Source organism: Saccostrea cucullata, unplaced genomic scaffold, assembly GCF_032062105.1.
Source record: "Saccostrea cucullata isolate Sc308-1 unplaced genomic scaffold, CSIRO_AGI_Scuc_v1 ctg266, whole genome shotgun sequence".
In the NCBI taxonomy this organism is placed as follows: domain Eukaryota; kingdom Metazoa; phylum Mollusca; class Bivalvia; order Ostreida; family Ostreidae; genus Saccostrea; species Saccostrea cuccullata.
The window spans coordinates 226320-247173 of record NW_026935351.1 but is presented as its reverse complement, the minus strand read 5'-3'; the positions used below and the strand labels follow the sequence as shown (position 1 = coordinate 247173).

At 34.6% G+C, this 20854-nt stretch overlaps 1 protein-coding gene across 1 annotated transcript in view; it reads left to right on the top strand.

Moving 5' to 3' along the window:
• The window catches only part of LOC134242527 (E3 ubiquitin-protein ligase MYCBP2-like), a 52303-nt gene extending 36962 nt beyond the window's left edge, over nucleotides 1–15341 (top strand). The window contains exons 66-86 of the mRNA XM_062724631.1: nucleotides 147–287; nucleotides 415–558; nucleotides 767–991; nucleotides 1257–1322; nucleotides 1432–1671; nucleotides 1984–2136; nucleotides 2681–2781; nucleotides 2884–3034; nucleotides 4500–4771; nucleotides 4893–4980; nucleotides 6438–6557; nucleotides 8312–8419; nucleotides 8594–8722; nucleotides 8923–9049; nucleotides 9221–9330; nucleotides 9778–9966; nucleotides 10060–10167; nucleotides 10273–10482; nucleotides 13815–13922; nucleotides 14129–14294; nucleotides 14500–15341. Coding sequence (XP_062580615.1) covers nucleotides 147–287; nucleotides 415–558; nucleotides 767–991; nucleotides 1257–1322; nucleotides 1432–1671; nucleotides 1984–2136; nucleotides 2681–2781; nucleotides 2884–3034; nucleotides 4500–4771; nucleotides 4893–4980; nucleotides 6438–6557; nucleotides 8312–8419; nucleotides 8594–8722; nucleotides 8923–9049; nucleotides 9221–9330; nucleotides 9778–9966; nucleotides 10060–10167; nucleotides 10273–10482; nucleotides 13815–13922; nucleotides 14129–14294; nucleotides 14500–14615 — 3072 coding nt within the window. The 3' untranslated portion in view covers nucleotides 14616–15341. The remainder of the gene's footprint in view (nucleotides 1–146; nucleotides 288–414; nucleotides 559–766; nucleotides 992–1256; nucleotides 1323–1431; nucleotides 1672–1983; nucleotides 2137–2680; nucleotides 2782–2883; nucleotides 3035–4499; nucleotides 4772–4892; nucleotides 4981–6437; nucleotides 6558–8311; nucleotides 8420–8593; nucleotides 8723–8922; nucleotides 9050–9220; nucleotides 9331–9777; nucleotides 9967–10059; nucleotides 10168–10272; nucleotides 10483–13814; nucleotides 13923–14128; nucleotides 14295–14499) is intronic.
• Nucleotides 15342–20854: the final 5513 nt, after the last annotated feature.

Below are 20854 nucleotides of genomic sequence, written 5' to 3'. Positions count from 1 at the left end.
GCTATTCTAGCAAATGAAGAATTTATAGTGTTTGAGTAGAAACTGTTAAAAAGAACTAATTTTTAGATGACATTTAAAACCCTGAAAAAAGATCCAATATTATTTTCCTCCAAATGTCTACAAAGTTGTTTGGATATCCATTGCAGGATGTTCCCTTGTGTGACCACCCCCTGTCAGACATTACCATCGCCGGGTCAGCTGTAGAGCCCCTCCCTGAGGTGTTCCACATGCTGCTCCAGACCATAGCAGATGCCATGATGTTTCTGCCCTGGGGGTCAGCTTTACAAGTGAGGCCAATAATTTTTCAGTTTAATTATTGGATAGACAACAATTAGAGATATTTCAAAAATATTGAACTTTAAAAAAAATCAAAAGTAAATACATTTAATGGTGCTATTTTTACTCACTTCACAGCAAGTTGCGGTTCGTTGCTGGTGCCTGAAGTTTCAGCCCTCTGATCATCAATTCCTACATGAGTGTCATGTGTTCAGTAACATCAGCCGTATCCTGAGTAAGTCAGAGGAGGAGAGAGAAGAGAATACAACAGAGGCTCCACAGGTGAGGGATGAAATTAGTCCGACTGTCTCATCGTAACGTGTAAAATCATGCCGACATGAACTGAATACAAAATTTTAATCTCTTTCTTTACTGTTGCTCTTGTAAAATGGAGTACATAAACAAAAGTAGCTGGTCTACAAAGAAAAGGTGATATCAATAACAGCAGTGGAATATTCTTTTTCAATTTAACATTTTCTGTTGTTTGCAGTCCTCTGTTAAGATATATCAGCTGAAGGATTTGACCCCCTCCTCTGACATTTCTGTGTCGAGTCGGCAGGCCATGATAGCTAGCCTGACAGACAACTCTACAGAGACATTCTGGGAGAGCGGGGATGAGGACAGGAACAGATCTAAGTTTATCACCATTAAATGCCACGTCAAGGCCTCAGCCAGGATCATCTATGTACACATTGATAACGCCAGGGATCTGGGGGTAAGTGGAGCTCAGTCTTAGTTTTGCTTTGACATAAATACAGAAAAATAAACAGATCATAAACATACCGTGAGTGTGAAAAAGTAGATTTATTCTGTTGACTGGGTTTGACCAAGGGCAGTTGTTATCAGAACAATTAAGGTTATAAAGTAATTTATTGAGGTGGGAAATCCAGATGACATCACTAAAATAAAGTAAAAACATCTGTTGTACAGCATAAATCATATAAAATGGAGATTTTGTGTACATGTATTTATTATTTCAGAGCAAAGTTGGGAGTTTGAGTTTCTCTGTCGGGCCTTCACCAGATGACTTGAAAAAATTCCACCAGGTCAGCCTTTAAGGCCTCAATTCCATCATTTTATCATTTTACTTTATTTTTATCCTAACGAATATGAGTCCTAAACCTAACTGTTTTATAAGAAAAAAATTACTTGTAGGTTGATGTAGAGTCTCGTTACGTGGGCTGGTTGTCCTGTCAGTTTTCTGTCCCTCACATTCGTGTGATACAGCTGGAAATGAAGGGACCAGACCACAGCTTGAGGGTGAGACAGATCAAGATCCTCGGAGAAATGGAGGGGCAGGAGACGTGCCTCCCCATCAAAAAGTCCGCAGTGGACATGCAGAAGGAAAATTGTGAATCAGAGACACTCAGGGTCTTCAGAATGCTTACATCACAGGTTTGTTCTAAGCACATATTGTTAATGTATTACATTGAATGGTGTATTCTGTGTAGCTTCTTTGGTAGACTGCAGCTTCCGCTAAATCAAGTGGAACATAAAACTATAACTAGCACATTCAAATTTATGCTAAATCGAATTTACTCTAAATTTTTTAAAAGACAATTTTTTTTGTACATGCAAAATAGCCCATTTAGCCATATTGATGTCATCCAGTGTGCTTGTGGAGGTCAAAATGTATATCTGTAGTATTTTTGCAAGTGAGAACATTTACAATACATATATGTATCTAAATGAGATACTTCTTTACAGGTATTTGGTAAGCTGATAACACTAGATGGTGCAGGTAAAGTTAAGCTTGTGGATGGAGCTGGAGGGGATAGTTTGGACGGAGATCACGATCTCAAGGAACACATGGTGGGGATCTTATTCAGCCGCAGCAAGCTGTCCCACCTCCAGAGACAGGTCAGTATAACATACACTGGGGTAGAAAATTAGAAAGTGTAGTTTGGACACCTTTGTATATAGGGCTGGGTATTGACCAGAAATTTCGTATTGCGATATATTGCGATATTTTAAACTGTATTGCGATACGTATTGCAATATTTTCAATGTAATAAAAATGGCATTTTCTTACTATATTTATTTTAATTTACATGCAGAATGTCCATTACTATGGTAAGTTACCAACACGAAAAAAAAATCTTGTTGATTTCCTTTAAGTTATGCTCAGAAATGTTCCCCAAAAACAACTTCTGACTTACTGTTTGGATTAATAACAAACTTTCATAAGTCCATTTTTTTTATATTTAATGACAAAATTCCTTAATCTAAGCATATTGCCAATATATCGATATTACAAAATCGTATTGCGATACGATATTTTTTGTCATTGTATTGCAATATATTGAAATATCGATATTATTGCCCAGCCCTATTTGTATAGTATTCTTCTGTTTAAATTAACAAAGGCCTTCATAATTACTGTTACATGATTTCTTTCTTTCAGGTGTGTTCACATATTGTACAAGGCATCAGGAAAGAATCCACAAAGATACGAGAAGAATGGGAAGCTAGTTTGCTAAATCCAAATCATATTCAACAGACTGGGTAAGAATATCATTTTGCACAAATATACATTCATAATTCTATAAAATATGCATTCATTAAGCCATGATTTAGTGTAATATTGGATATATTCCCTCATTATAGTGATCAGGATGTGTATTGCTTTGAACTGCTGTCTATGGTGTTGGCTCTCAGTGGCTCCAGTGTAGGGAGGGCCTACTTAGCTCAGCAGTACCCCCTACTACAGGATCTATTTAGTTTGCTTCATACAGGCACTCCAAGGGTTCAGAGACAGGTGAGCTTACATATTATTCTCAGAGTGATTGATTTATTGTCATTAAATGTAAATACAGTCAAAACTGCCATAGCGACCCACTGTATTAAGCGACTCACTGTCACATGTGACCGTAAAAATTCCCCCGGACGCTTTTACCTATGTATTCTACCTGTATTAAACGACCACCTGTCTAACGCGACCAACGACCGTGATTTTCCTGACCATTTTTAATAATTTCAAGCAATTTTACCTGAATTTAACGACTACATAATGTCCGATTCTTACTTTCAATTTCAGTCGAGCATGCATCGTTTTTGGTTCAAAACAACTACATACACGCACAGGGGCTTGTCACGAAATATTTATCTTCTTTTAATAAAGTTACCCCTACTATAAAAATACATATATGTATTTTTATAGTAGGGGTAACTTTATTAAAAGAAGATAAATATTTCGTGACAAGCCCCTGTGCATACACGCTTTTATTTCATTTAATAATTATATAATGCGAGTTTTACGAAGAAAAGAACATTTAAAAATGAATATTTTTACTTACGCTGTGATATTTATTGAATAAACATTAAAATGTAAAACATAAACATCACGTTTTTGATTAAGTTTTTCTGTCCAGTGATCACCGGCGCCATTTTGGAAAAAGACGTTCGAGGTCGATCCCGATATTATTTCATACTATGAGGATAAATAGATATTCAGCTATAAAACCTGCCTGTTTAACTTTAATTAACAAGTAACTAAATCCTAGATGTTTATTAAAGTGCACTGTGTCACCAATGGGTATGTAAACACACGCTAGCTAGCACCCACATCATGTGATAATTGAAGTGATTTAAATACCTGGTCAAACAGGCAATTAGACACGGTAGTTCAGTAATGAAAAAAAAATTAATTAGGTTAAATAAATATTTCAGTCAGAAAAATAATTAAATTTGATACCAAATGCATAACAAAATTATGATACCGTTTTTATTCTTGGTAATATGTAAAACAACGACGTTATATAGGCTATCTTGTAAAAAAAAAAAAAACAAAAAAACAAAAACAAGTATATTATTAGGGGAAAAAACCTTTGCAGCTATTTTATACTGTTTGAAAAAATATTAATATTTTCAGATGCTCACAATCGTTTCCAATATTCAAATGACTCATGCGCGGATCAAAAAATTTTTATTTCTTAACAGGACAAACGTGAAAGCATTTTAGAGTTGAGCAGTATCTTTTAAAAAGTGGAAATAAACATATTAAGGTGTTATAAAATACATTCAACATACATTTGAACACTGCGGAAAATAGGCAACCTGTATTAAGAGACCACCTGTCATATGTGACCTTTTTTCCTTTCTCCGTTGGAAGGTCTCTTAATACAGGTTTGACTGTATTTTGAATACTTATACCAACCGGGGCATCTTTTATGTCGCATAGAAGTTATCTGTTTCAGCTAAATAATAATAAACATTTATTGTAGGTGATCTCAGTTCTCCGTAGAGTTCTTCAAGATGTGAAACCCCAGACCCTGTCCAGCATACTGTCTGTACCAGCCCTACCTCCTGTAGAATACAGCATTGTCAGCCTGGCCAGTCGTGATGAGAGTGTTGTCTTCGACCCAGAACAACCAGGTCTTCTAGATGTTTTACTTGCATGTATCAGCAAGGCTTTGACAGTGCAAACAAAGATTAAGATCAGTGGACCACAGAAAACCATTACTGCTGTTAAAGTAGAAGACTGTCTCGGATCAACGTAAGTCACTAAGCAATCAAGATTTCATGTCAGCAGAAAATGAAAACTTGATTTTACACTGAAATGAAACTTAAAAATGATGCATATCTTTAATTTGGAGAATTCTTTATATCTATTGCAGTGCCACAAAATCTCGCTGGTGGTTTAGAGGAAGAATCAGTGAAAGTCTTGCAAACAATGTTATCACTCTTATTCAAGACATGGCGTCTGTAAGTATTAATAATTTAATTTTAGTTGTAACACGTCATTTGATTGGTTAAGGTGGCTCATTACATCCACAGTTTATTTTAGATTTCATGACAGCACCATTTATCATGTAGATGCCAAATATCCAAATGGAGATATTGATACCGTAAATATTTTTTAGAGAATTTTTTAACTTTCTTTTTATTTTAGTGAAATGTTTTATTTCAAGTTTATTATTTCCAGAATTTCAGAACTTTCTGTGTCAAATGATGGACATCTTCTTTAGACAAGTACACACAATGAAAATACCTCATAATACCTAATATTAATTTTATGACAAAAAATAGTTTTCTTCTAAAAAACAATAAATGTCATTATCTTTTTAATCTGCGCATAAAATATTTTAAAAATGAGTTCTGAAGAGACAAGGAATGTATTTCAATGAATTGCTTGTGACAAATTGAATGAAGAATGTTTTAACAAAATGAAAATTCCAATTTAGAAAATATTTGGTATAAAAAGTCCTTTTTCAAGAGTTATCTTTCCTAATTACCCAAGACTCAAAACACAAAGGAACGTTTGAACATTACATCTGAATTTCAGAATAAAGCTTTCAACTTCCATAAAATATGTTTAAATCAATAAAGCAAATGTATAAATTAACACCAACACAGTAAATTGTGCAAGTAAATAACATTTTTAATTTCAACAAGGTTGTATATTTAAACTTGAATTTCCTCCATACAAACACGTTGATTGATAGAGCTCACTGCTTCGACATGTCAGAAATTGCACATTACTTGTTTGGGGAAGATTTGGCTGTTGTTTTCTTTTGTTTCTGCTAAAAAGTAATCCTTCTTGGTGTATGTAAAATGAATCCGTTACTTTGTTTACACTGTTTATAACACCGCATGTTTCATCTATTTTTAAAGCGTTTTAAAGGTCAGGGTCATATTATTGAGGTACCCATACGATTCGACCCCAAAGGAAATCGGTCGAAACAATGGAGGTTTATTTTTTTGTGTAGTACGTCATCAAAAAGTGGTGTAATGAGCCTCCTTAAACGGTTTTATCCATTTTGTATAACATAACTTGCCTATGTCACAATGAGTTAGGTCAAAAATGTATTACTCCGCTTGACGTTAACTTTTAAAATATGCGATATTTGAAGCCTTTCTCCGAAGGAAAAAATGGAAAAATTGTCACATTGTCTACATTGAAATTAAATTATAAGGAATGAAGCTTATTTCAACTTATGCTATACGATATAACATAACTTGGGGCAGTTTACGCTTTTTTATAAACTGCTTCGTGGTTTATAAAGCGTAAACTGCCCCAAGTTGTGTTATGTCGTATAACATAAGTTGAAATAAGCTTCATTCCTTAAACAAATTCTGAGTCAATTGACTGTAACATACATGTAGTTTTTATAATTCATTTAAAAGCTTACAAAGCTAACAAAATCCTTTTTAACTGACAGGGTCAGCTGTCTGAGACCTGGGCACCAGTCACCAAGGCAGCCATTGCTGAGTCTATTCTGAATCTTACCAAGCTTGGAGAGAAGTACAGGGATCCTCAAGTCTGCCTAAAAACTCCAACTGTAAGTCTGCCTAAAAACTCCTAGTGTAAGTCTGCCTAAAAACTCCTACTGTAAGTCTGACTAAAAACTCCAACTGTAAGTCTGCCTAAAAACTCCAACTGTAAGTCTGACTAAAAACTCCTAGTGTAAGTCTGACTAAAAACTCCAACTGTAAGTCTGCCTAAAAACTCCAACTGTAACTCTGCCTAAAAACTCCTTCTGTAAGTCTGACTAAAAACTCCAACTGTAAGTCTGCCTAAAAACTCTAACTGTAAGTTTGACTAAAAACTCCAACTATAAGTCTGACTAAAAACTCCAACTGTAAGTCTGACTAAAAACTCCAACTGTAAGTCTGCCTAAAAACTCCTAGTGTAAGTCTGCCTAAAAACTCCAACTGTAAGATTGACTAAAAACTCCTAGTGTAAGTCTGCCTAAAAACTCCAACTGTAAGTCTGCCTAAAAACTCCTAGTGTAAGTCTGCCTAAAAACTCCAACTGTAAGTCTGCCTAAAAACTCCTAGTGTAAGTCTGCCTAAAAACTCCAACTGTAAGTCTGCCTAAAAACTCCTAGTGTAAGTCTGCCTAAAAACTCCAACTGTAAGTCTGCCTAAAAACTCCAACTGTAAGTCTGCCTAAAAACTCCAACTGTAAGTCTGCCTAAAACTCCAACTGTAAGTCTGCCAAAAAACTCCAACTGTAAGTCTGCCTAAAAACTCCTAGTGTAAGTCTGACTAAAAACTCCAACTGTAAGTCTGCCTAAAAACTCCTAGTGTAAGTCTGCCTAAAAACTCCAACTGTAAGTCTGCCTAAAAACTCCAACTGTAAGTCTGCCTAAAACTCCAACTGTAAGTCTGCCAAAAAACTCCAACTGTAAGTCTGACTAAAAACTCCAACTGTAAGTCTGACTAAAAACTCCAACTGTAAGTCTGACTAAAAACTCCTAGTGTAAGTCTGCCTAAAAATTCTTAGTGTAAGTCTGCCTAAAAACTCCTAGTGTAAGTCTGACTAAAAACTCCAACTGTAAGTCTGACTAAAAACTCCAACTGTAAGTCTGACTAAAAACTCCTAGTGTAAGTCTGCCTAAAAATTCTTAGTGTAAGTCTGCCTAAAAACTCCTAGTGTAAGTCTGACTAAAAACTCCAACTGTAAGTCTGACTAAAAACTCCAACTGTAAGTCTGCCTTAAAACTCCTAGTGTAAGTCTGCCTAAAAACTCCAACTGTAAGTCTGCCTAAAACTCCAACTGCAAGTCTGCCAAAAAACTCCAACTGTAAGTCTGACTAAAAACTCCAACTGTAAGTCTGACTAAAAACTCCTAGTGTAAGTCTGACTAAAAACTCCTAGTGTAAGTCTGCCTAAAAATTCCTAGTGTAAGTCTGCCTAAAAACTCCTAGTGTAAGTCTGACTAAAAACTCCAACTGTAAGTCTGACTTAAAACTCCAACTGTAGGTCTGCCTAAAAACTCCTAGTGTAAGTCTGCCTAAAAACTCCTAGTGTAAGTCTGACTAAAAACTCCAACTGTAAGTAAGTCTGCTCACAGACATCCTACTTCCAACTCTGTCTGCTTACAAATATCAGATATCAAACTGTAAGTCTGCTAACATGTTCATGCTAATTTTGCATAGGGCATTTAAATAAGAAAGAAGTTTAAAAGAAGGATTTTATATTGCACACCTCTTCAGTAGGGAATAGGTCAAGAAGAAGAAAGTTATTGAGAACATTTTTTTTTGTTTTTACACTTTTATTTGATTATTTTTACAAATACATATATTTGTAGTTGTGGCTGTGCTTAGCTTCCCTTTGTGTGTTGGACAAGGATCATGTGGAGAGATTGACCTCTGGTCAGTGGATTAGCAGTCCTAACGGTCAGCATGGACAACCAAGGGTAAGAAGACTTTAAAAGGTCTAACTATTGCATTATCTCAGGCTTCTGTGAACATAAGTGAACGTACTTCAGCACACTCAAGTTTCATACTCTTCAATTGAGGGTAATCCTAAATTAGCCCAGTTGCATTTTTAGAAAGATACATATAAGACAAACAATCTTGATGTCTTTCAGCCTACCTGTGATAACCATGATGATGGGGAGACACAGGCCATTATCCTGTGTAGTGAGTGTGGGAACCTGTGTGCTGACTGTGACCGATTCCTTCATCTGCCGAGAAACAAACGATCTCATCAGAGACAGGTAAATTTATTGACAGTGCAATGATATTTTTGCAGGAGATGCAATTTTTCAATGTATCCTAAATGGTCTGTCTTGAATTAGATTTTTTGTCAATTTCTGAAAATTTATTGGATGAGTCAAGGCATGCACGATTTCTGTTGTACAGATTTTTATGCAGAAAACATTTTAATAAATCTTTTACAATCTTTTCCTCTCTATAGGTGTTTAAGGAGGAAGAGGAGGCCATTAAGGTGGACCTACATGAAGGTTGTGGTAGGACCAAGCTCTTCTGGGTGATGGCTCTAGCTGATTCTAAAGCTCTCAAAGCCATGGTGGAATTCAGGGAAGGTGTGTATTTAATATAGCATTAATTTATCTCTTTGTTAGTATTTTCTTGAAAACATATCTATTTAAACAAGGTGACTCCATTGTTGAATTTTACTCCCTTTAATGTAATAAAAGATTTATTTACACCAATATCCATTCTTCCTATCAGCTGTAAGGTTTGACTATTTACAGGGAAGTCTACAGCTGCCACCTCCGGTCCTGGTAGATGTCGATTCTGTGGAACCACCAGTAAAACCGGAGTGTTGGCTGTGGGTAATGTCTGCTCTGATCCGGAATGTCAGGTAATAGATCAATTAGTCATTTAAATATTTCTCTGTCTACATGCGTTGAATTTTGTTTTCTGGAATTTGACAGTCTGATATTAAACATCAAGATATTAAAGGATTCAAGGTAACATATCACTTGTATATTTGGGAAATTGATGTTTGAGATAACAAAATTCAACTGTACCATATATGTAGAGGTATAGATTTGTATTACATTCATTTTGAAGTTCTTTGTCCAAGAATTTAACATGATTTACTACCAGTGCAGGGATAAAATGGGATTTATATGACACAATGAATCACTGTCTCTGCAAACTAGGCATTGTACATAGTTTTTATACCATATTTAAAACCATCTTCATTCCTTAATTAGGAATACCAACAGTTGCATGAATACCAGGAATTAAAGTTAATCAGTTTCAAATGATGTTGTCAAAATATCTTTAAAATTTTGTGTTCTAGGAACATGCCAAGAATGCCTGTCAGAAGGTGTTGGCCTGTGGACATCAGTGTGGAGGGATTGCTAATGAAGAAGAATGTCTGCCCTGTCTGCACAACTGTCCTCCCTACCAGGACAAACTCAAACAGGATGCAGATGACATGTGCATGATCTGCTTCACCGAGGCTCTTTCTGCAGCCCCAGCTATTCAGGTTTGTGTGAAATTTGCCTTGATCTTTATATTTGTGTGAATTGTGAAGTAATTGATTTTGCCTTAGACTAAATTCATTTTTTTTTTCTTTCAGTTGAAATGTAAGCATGTCTTCCATCTTCACTGCTCCAGAAACATACTGGAGAAGAGATGGGTAGGCCCTAGGATTACATTTGGATTTTCTCTTTGTCCAATATGTAAGGTGAGATAAGAGTACATAAGCATTTTATATTCTTCAAACTAAATTGTGTTGTTGCAGATAAGGCCCTATTCATATAAATTACATGAATATAAATTTGCATTCCAGAACCCAATAGATCATCCTGTATTGAAAGAGTTATTGAAACCAATCCGAGACTTGTTCAGTGACGTTAAGAGGAAAGCGTTGATGAGACTGGAATACGAGGGACTTCACAAGGCAGAGGCCATCACCACACCAGGGGCTCGCTTCTACAAGGACCCCGCAGGATTCGCCATGGACAGATATGCCTATTATGTCTGCTTCAAGTGCAAGAAGGTACTAAACTAATCAGTTAAAAAATGTTTTGCACTATTTATCAAAATGGATCTTGGTTACAATATTTTCATTTCATTTTAAAAAAAATAAAATTGAAGGATATGAAAATACTGTATAGGGGGAAAATAACTCGCGGTGTTAATATTCGCTATATTCATGGTGTTAACAAATCCATGAATTCAAGAAACAGTGAATAAATTTTCAATAATTCCATGTTTTAAAAATTGAGAATAGACTAAATTTTATATAGGTGTTCGTGCAGTCCATGGTCATTTCAGTAATTGCGAGTAGTACTGTCATTCAATTAATTTAATTATCACGCTTTACTTTATTCAAATCAATAGATAATAATTTGTGTTTGTTCAAAAGCTGTTTTAATAACCAACGCTACATGTTTCATCAATCAAAACACGTGAGCCATGGGTTTTGATTACCCGTGCGTAACTAATGTTACCACGTGTATTTTTTACCTGCATTCTCATGCATATTAGTTCATGTAGTTTTTATCGACATTTTGGTTTTAAAAAATCGTTCAAATAAATATCGAACTTACTGACGGAGGAAGTGTGGAAGGATATTATTTTGTAGAACTACATAAAAAGTTTTATTTCTGTCCAGTAGTTTTTCGCTGCGTTGTATTGAAGATCTCGGGTGCACATGCACTTATCTTAATAGCATATAGGAAAGTCTTTAACGTTTAGGGACTATTTATAACTGCACTTGTGTTAATTACTTATGTATAAAATCTAACAATTTTATAATAACTTACCCTGTTGTTCGTGAAAGAAAGACATAATGCTGATTAATATCGTTTACATGTAGCTATGGTATGGATTAAATGGAGACAAGGGAAGTAACTTTTATTAGGTCACCTGAGTAACTCAGGTGACCTATTGCTATCTGTTTTCGTCCGTCGTCGTGCGTCGTGTGTCGTGCGTCGTGTGTTAACATTTAAACATTTTCAGCTTCTTCTCTGAAACCACTGAACCAATTTCAACCAAATTTGGTATGCAGCATCTATGGGTGAAGGGGATTGAGAATTTCAAGGGGTGGGGCCAAAACCACTAAAATTATTGCAATCTTTAAAAATCTTCTTCTTTACTCCTGGACATCAAGTAGGCAAACTGTTAGCATGAATGTAATAAGCATTGAGTCCTCTACCAAAATTGTGAAATTCATGGCCCCAGGGTCAGGGGTTCTAGTGCTAGGGCGGGGCTGTATAGATTATATAGTGAAAATGCATTATTTCTTTGAAAAATTAGATAAACTAAGTAAGTACATAGTTATGATAAGCAAGAGTGCCTCTTCCAGATTTGTGAATTTTATGGCCCCAGGATCAGGGGTTCTGGTGTTAGGGCGGGGCTCTATAGATTATATAATGAAAATGCATTTATTCTTTGAAAATCTTCTTCTCTGCTTCTGGGTTTCAAATAAACTAACTAAGTACATAGTTATGATGAGTAAGAGTGCCTTTTCCAGATTTGTGAATTTTATAGCCCCAGGGTCAGGGGTTCTAGTGTTAGGGGGGAGGGGCTTTATAGATTATGTAGTGAAAATGCATTTATTCTTTGAAAATCTTCTTCTCTGCTTCTGGGTTTTAAATAAACTAACTAAGTACATAGTTATGATGAGCAAGAGTGCCTCTTCCAGATTGTGAATTTTATGGCCCCAGGGTCAGGGGTTCTGGTGTTAGGGTGGGGCTCTTTAGATTATATAGTGAAAATGCATTTATTCTTTGAAAATCTTCCTCTCTGCTTCTGAGTATTAAATAAACTAATTAAGCACAAAGTTATGATGAGCAAGAGTGCCTTTTCCAAAATTGTAAATTTATAGCCCCAGGGTCAGGAGTTCCAGTGTTAGGGCGGGGCTCTATTGATTATATAGTGAAAATGCATTTATTCTGAAAATCTTTTCTCTGCTGGGTTTTAAATAAACTAACTGAATACATAGTTATGATGTGCCTCTTCCAGATTTGAGAATTTTATGGCCCCAGGGTCAGGGATTCTGGTGTTAGGGTGGGGCTCTATAGATTATATAGTGAAAATGCATTTATTCTTTGAAAATCTTCTTCTCTGCTTCTGAGTATTAAGTAAACTAGCTAAGTACATAGTTATGATGAGAAATAGTGCCTCTTCCAGATTTGTGAATTTTATGGCCCCAGGGTCAGGGGTTCTGGTGTTAGGGCGGGGCTCTATAGAATATAAAGTGAAAATGCATTTATTCTCTGAAAATCTTCTTCTCTGCTTCTTAGTATTAAATAAACTAATTAAGCACAAAGTTATGATGAGCAAGAGTGCCTTTTCCAAAATTGTAAATTTTATGGCCCCAGAGTCAGGGGTTCTAGTGTTAGGGTGGGCTCTATAGATTATATAGAGAAAATGCATTTATTCTTTGAAAATCTTCTCTGCTTCTGAGTATTAATCAAACTAACTAAGCACATTGTGTTGATAAGCAAAAGTGCCTTTGCCAAAATTGTGAATTTTATTGCCCCAGAATCAGGGGTTCAGGTGTTAGGGCTCTTTTGATTATTCAGTAAAAATACATTAATTCTTTGAAAATATTTTCCTTTGCTTCTGGGTTTATGCCAATGATCCAAGTATACATATTTATGATGAAGAAAGGTGCATCTAGCAAAATGATTATTTCTAAGGGGTGGGGGGGGGGGGTTACATAGAAAACAAATTTATGCTTTGAAATCTGAAAAACCATTTTATGATAAAATTTGCAACATTTTGAAATACAGTGGATTTCCTTTGGTTCCCATTAAATTTGTCCGGATATGTGAAGCATCCGGATATCTGAATCACCAGTTAAACAAGACAGAATAACATTTAAAAAGTTCGTTCCGAGGAGAAATCGTCCGGATACTGAAGCATCCAGATATCTGGCGTCCGGATATCTGAAGGTCCACTGTATGTGGCCCCAGGGTCAGTGGTTCTTTTGGGGTGAGGTGCACAACTGGTTAAAAAGTGGAAGAACATTTTCTCTTTGTAACTCTGATCTACCTCTGGGTATTGAATAAGTAGAGTAAGCATGCTAAGTTTTTAAATTATGATAAGCAATGGTGCCTCTTTCAAAATTGTGAATTGTGAATTTCATGGCCTCTTGTTTAAAACATGAACCAAATTTAATTGTTTGAAAGTTGTTACACAATACTCAGGTGACCTATAAGGCCCGTGGGCCTCTTGTTACATACCAAATTCCGCGAATTGAAGAAACCGCGATCGTGTCAGATGAGAGAAAAACGTGAAAATTACAACCCGTGAAATTAATCCCCTATACAGTATTCTAATAAGTATGTGTTCACTGTGGATGTTATTGTGATATTGTAGGCATATTATGGAGGGGAGGCTCGCTGTGATGAACAGATTGGGGTGGCTGAGGACTATGACCCCCGGGAGTTGGTGTGTGGAGGATGCTCGGATGTGTCCAGAGCTCAGGTAAAAATAATGTTTTGAAAACTTACTTTTGAACATTTCAAACTGAAATTCAAGGCTCAAAGAAATAGAATAAACCAAATTTTGTTAACTGTACAATGCCTTAAAAACAGTTTGAAGATTTCAAATATTTGGTGCTGAAAATGTGTTTGCTAATTTCTATTGAAAAATTAATTTTAAAAAAAATGAAATTATTTCCTTGTATTCAGATGTGTCCTAAACATGGGACAGATTTCCTGGAGTACAAGTGTCGGTACTGCTGTTCTGTGGCGGTGTTCTTCTGTTTCGGCACCACTCACTTCTGTAATGCCTGTCATGATGATTTCCAGAGGGTGACATCTATTGCCAAGACTGAGTTACCTCACTGCCCAGCAGGTATGTCAGTTTCTTCTGTTACTAATCTTACAATCTTCTGAAGATGAAAATGATTACTTGTATCATTTACAGCTGTAATTATCCTTTTGGACCATAAGAAACATGCTTTGAGTGATATCAATGAATTCACATTTATCTGAAGCTTGTTTTGAAAGTAAAATTATTGTGTATATCATAATAAACCATAATAATGTTTATTTCACAGGGCCCAGGGGAAAACAGCTAGAGGGAGAGGAGTGCCCCCTTCATGTCCAGCATCCACCCACAGGAGAAGAATTTGCTCTGGGGTGTGGAGTCTGCAGAAATGCCCACACTTTCTAATTGAACATCTTAATTTAGAAAGCAGGACTAATTATATAACTATTCTGGCCTAGGATTTTATTTTCATTTCCTTGGGTGTTGGAGAAGATGAGACAAACTCTTTGTATGTGATCTAAATATTAACTTCCTTTATCATGTGATAAGTTTTGGACAATTTTCATTTTTGACTTGTATAAAGATCTTGCTAATATTTTTGTGCCAAAATGTAATTTAGCAAAAATGTCTTAATTATATTTACAGTCTTCTTTCTTGTCAATGATTTGATATTTAATTGTCTTCTTAGGACAAAAAATAGACAAATAATTAATAAGTACTGTATATTGACTTAAATATGATTATCCATAAAAAAATGTATATTAGAAATTAATTTTTTAAAAATGCTTATAATGACATATAGCATGTAAACTTATGTGCTGCTTGTATATTTTGATTTTTTTAATTGTTTGATGAATATGGTATCTACCAGCTTAAAAAAGTGTTTTGTTAAACCAATGTCTGAGTGTGTTATGAGTTTTATATTTTGAGCGGATTGCATAATTTCTTTAGAAATTTAGTTGCTGGAACTGTTTTAAGTCTCCTTGCTAAGCAATATGTGTATTTAAGTGCTGCTTGTTTGCTCTCTTCAGTATGTAAATTCTGTGTACAGAGTACTTATATTCTTCAAATTGCCTCTGTTTCTCTTGTGTCATCTGTGACTGTGATTTTGAATAAATGATATTAAAACAACTAATCTTCCCAAGTATTTTATATAATAATTCAGAACGCAGGATTGCATAGGAAAATATAATTTGACCTTTAATTGGATACCTTTGTCCTTGATCTTAGAGTTTGACCTACTTTGAAAAAAGCTTTGACCTTGGCCATAACTTTTAAATGGTTAGTGGAAGGACTTTCAAACTTCACATGTGTATTGTTTGTGAACAAGACCTGTCATTGGATACCTTGGTCATAACTTTTGAATGATAAGGGCTATACCAGGGCTTTCATACTTCACATATTTTATCCTTGTGACAAGGCCTTTCATTGGATACCAGCAACTTTGAATCTTTGGTCTTGACCTTAGAGTTTGACCTACTTTTTAAAAACAATAATTTTTTAAGGTTAGGATTAGGTCTTTCATACTTCCCATATGTAATCTTTGTGACAAGGTCTTTCCTTAGAAACCAATAATCTTGACCATTTGACATTGACCCTGGTGTGAACGAGGTCGCCTGCGTGGCGCAGTGGTTAGAGTTTCTGCTCTAGAGTCGCCAAGTAAGGAGTCGATCCTTACGTCGCCGCTTCGTATACTACAGTGGGACGTCGCAGTAGGTGCTAGCACAAAAAAGATCCCTCACTGCTCAGTGGCCTTAGGTGCTGAGTAAATGACAAATTTTGAAGCTCTCCGTCGGCAAGTGATGGCGTCTCCACGCTTATAACTTGAAAATTCTCAGGAAGGCGTTAAACAGCATACAATCAAGTTGCTGAACGCATGGCGAAGGAACAGTTGCTACCCATTTTTATCGACTTAGGTCACTCGCCGCTGAGTTTCAAACTCACAACCATTCGAACACGAATACATTTATCAGTTTGGTATATACATGCAAAACAATTTAAAATCAAGGATGGTTAGATGAATTTCCAAATAGGTAGTTAGACCAAAATATATGATATAAAATTCAAAATTTTGACTTAAAAAAATTACAAAATAGTATATACGTATCTCTAAAACATCGGAGGTTGTTTAAAATACCAAGAAGAAATAAGAACACCCCCCCCCCCCCGATGAACGGTCACATCCCCCAGCGTGCTCAAATTCAATGTGTAGATAGCGCTAATGCTCGGATGAATGGAGGTGTCTGACATGGATTTTGCATTGCAATTGGGTGTTTATACTGTAGCAAAAAATCTCTGCCACTCTGCCACCCCTACCCCCCGCCCTTGTAATTGAAAACGCAAATAACTGTTTGTAGAAAAAGTTAAACATACGAGGAACTGAAGTGAATCAACCAGCACCCCTCCTCCCAAATAGGTATTTTTAACGGTTGGAAAATAAGTTATGTATTTTTTTTTTATTAAATTATTATTTTGCTTTAATGTTGAGAGCTGTCTGATTGACACAAGATCACATGATCAAATATTGAAAAAGTCTTATAAACTGGGTGGTTCTATTTTAACTTCTAAAAATACGTTAACGTTCTTCTGCGTTAAGCCACACCTGTTATATATGTGTAACTGTGACGTGATAATACGATTGACATTACAGGACCAAAAAAAAATAGTTCCCGGGGATCATGGGGGAAATTGAACTTGATTTTTTCTCTCAAAAATTACTGTTATAGAATAGAATAGAATAGAATAGAATTTATTACCAATCAGGGCCCATTAGGCATAAACATATAACATATATAATTACATATAAACAGATAATCATGATGAAGTAATAGACAGAATACAACATGTGGTGAAGAAATTCTTCTATTAAGTATATATGTATATACTGATATATATGTTGGTGGCAATTTAAGTTTCATATACAGAATACATATGGTTTGTTGTACAAAAAAAGTGTGCATAAGTATTATTCATGATATACATATATATGTAAAATATATATATATCAAAATGCATAAAACTATGTTTGAAACATCAACAGGAGGCAGCAAGCGGTGCTAAAGGATATACAGTTATTTCTGCCTCATGTAGAATAAACAGACATAAAATTTATGGAGATAAACATATATTATATAAATAAATTATACATTGACACATGTGTTAATTAAACTAAACTTTTACATTATGCTGAAGGATAGTATATTGTTATTATACATGTATATTATCCACTTCTGTCCAATGTACATATAATACAACACAAATATCAACAACACCTTTACATAGTGTAGCATATTATCCAATCAAGGTACTTCAAATGATTTTGAATTTGTCGAACTATACATGACTTATGAATTCACACAATTTGAACAGCACATCAACATCTTCACAGTTCATTAACCATAAAAATTGGTTATTTTTTGACAAGCTATTAAAAAGATGACACCTCATAGATATCATGGATAGTAAATTTATTCTTGATTGACTATGGCATGGACAACTTAAAAGAAAATGTACTTCATCTTCTATCTCTTCTATTTTACAATTGGGGCGTATTCTCTCTTCTAATACTAATGTCCTTTTTCAATTTGGATTTTTTTTGTTAAATCTTTCTTTTTTCAGTTTCTTAAAATTAATAAATAAGGTATTCTGTTTAATTGTGCAATAGGTGTCCAATTTCCCACAATTACTTAATTCTTCCTTCTTTTGAAACCATTTTTCAAGAAAATATGAATTTAGAATGCATTTACAATGATATTTAAATGTTGATGTAGATGATTTCAGATGAGGTGTTAACTGAAATTGTTTAAAATATCAATAGAACCAAACCATGATAAATTGTTTTTATTGAAATTGGATGATTTGGTATGTGCTTTTAATAGAGGAAATGTATCCAATCAATTATGCCAGTATTTCAATATATTCTGAACAATACTTTAGGGTGTCTACCTAGTTCTGAAAGGACAAATTTTGTACTTTTGTTATTTACACCTAATAAAATTTGAAAACTTGTAATGTAATTTCTCACAAAGTGACTTAGAAAATAATTCATCCAGTGCAAGGGTTATACATGTAAACTATTATCGGAACACTAAAGCAAACTTGTTATGATTAATTATTAATTAAATATTATATATTTACGTTTGAAACTCCCTGAAGCGGTCTACAAGAAGTTATTTTGAATGGAAAACAAGAAAAATGGTTGAACAGATTAGTACTAGTAATTCTATTATAAATTTTTAATTATTAATCTTATTTATATACATTTATATCAAAACAAACCAAAACAAACAAAACAAACGTTTGCTATTTTCAAGAATTCGCAGATTATAATGGAATTTTCCAATCTATTTATGAAACTAAAGGAAACTTTTTAACCTGAGTTTCCGAAAACGTACACCTGTTAAAAACCGAGGTATCCGGCAACATCAATCGTGTTGACGATAACATGTTTTCAACTAACGAGACATTTTAAAAGACCGTTTACTAACCTTTAATTTGGATTTTTAATCTCAGTTTGCTGATCTAAAGGTATCTGATTGTCCACAGAATAAATAGATCAGTTTGTTTGATAGAATAAACTAATTTTGAATTCTACAGAAGTTAAAATGTGATGTCACATAGTCCGAAATTTTGGTAAAATATCATTTGAAAGAGCTGTAGATCTTTTGAAAGTGAGTGATTTGGTTTGTGCTTTTCGCTGCTGAAAGTATAATCAATTATCTGTCATAGATCACAAACTTTATTTGCTGAAATACAAATTTATCGTTGAAATATGAAATTTGAAATTACGTAGGTTTTCTAAACATTGCTTTTCATGCACCGAGTGTCCGATAACAACCGAGTTGCCGATAACGCGTTGAGCGGTGTGATATTGGATGAAAGTTAAACCTCAGGAGTTCACGTATACCTATCAATCTTACTGAATTTTTTAGAAAAAAAAGTAATGACTATAATTTAAAATTACGTACAAATTCAAACATCCCTTCTCTCTCTCTCTCTCTCTCTCTCCAAAGAATAAAAGGAAAACGAAATATCCAAGCTGAAGGAATTGGATTCACGTATTATGATTATCTGAATCTTCAATTTATCAAGTGAAGATCTGATTATAAATACTAGTATATGCTTGTATATGTGTGTAGGTTTTATAGAATCATCATTTGACCATTTTTGGATGCTTTTTTTGCCCTCCCCCTCTTTTTATTTGCCGTACGGTCAAATATCTAGGTATGTTCCAGTACTTGAAAGAAATACATGCACCAAAAATTTAAAGTGAGACCTTGCTATTCCCAGGTAATAGAATTTTTGAATTTGGATTAGAATGTGTGTGTGTTTTTGATTGTTAACATACATGAACAAGCGGAATGCACACTTCCGGTACCCGTGAACAGTGTTCTGTGTAGTCATTGCGAATAAAATGCCTCCAGATATTTCAACGATTCTGAATATTGCAGGACAAGAATTACTCATAAATTTGATAAAAAAAATGTTTCTTTGTGAGTATTTACTATATATATTGTTTGTTTTTGCATATTATCATGAAGAAAGATTGGTAATGAGCTTTAAGGTAAAGTTAAACGAACAATTCCAGATCATTCCAGCGGCCAGTGGACATATAGGGTTAGTTTCACTATAGATCTAGGAAGAATGTTGATTTTATTCTATTACTTACCCTTTAGTTTCTTTGTTTGTTATTTTGTTAAATCTACATATTGGCAAAATGAACTTTTGTATCTTCTGAAATTTCGTACTTTCGGTAAGATTTCGTGATTGCTACATGCTATAAGCATCGCGGGATCCAGTAAGCCTATATATACATGTAGAACAAAGTTGGTAACAGGGTGCTTTTTTATGAGCATGTAAACAATTAGTTTTGATCATGATGGCCATGATTTCAATACAAAATTTGTTTTCATCCAAATTATTAACAGTCTTTTTTCTTTTCCCTCTCTTTCCCCGAGACCAAAATATCACGAAATCGAAAAAGTACTAGAAACTTCGATGAACATATTTCATTATTTATTTGAATTGACTTAGCACCGTAACTTAGTAATGTAATTTGATAGACCTAAGAGTTAAAAAAATATGAGCATTTATACCTACTTCCGGTGCCATGCGCAGCGTAGCGTGAACAACATTCCCAGAGGTATGGCGCTCAATTCATTTCTTGATTTTTTTCTGCAATCATTTCAGTGCCTGAAGATTATTTAATACGAATCGGTCGTAAAGAGGAGAAAGAGTTTTTTTTGTGAGTATGTTATTATATAAATGTTGCTATATGTGATATTTATTGTAATGAGAAGAGGAATTTTTTAAGCGGGTTTAACGGTAAGGTTAAACGAACAATCTAATATGTGCTCAGTCGAAATCTAAAAATAAAGCACTTCTTCGTGTAAAGTATTTTTAAAAAACTAGAGTTTGTCTGCATTTTCCCCATTTTCCACCCCCTCTTTTTAAAGATTTAGTATTAATAAGATCTTTTAAGTTCAGCAACATTTCTGATGAGTATTTAATTTTTAAAGATTCGTGTATCTACTGTTTATTTACTCTGGTTGATTAGTAAAAATTCAAAAAAGTGAGGTAGTATCCATGAGGTTAATATAAAAGATACAATCAATCCATTGGATAGGCAATGTCTTTGGTAGTTG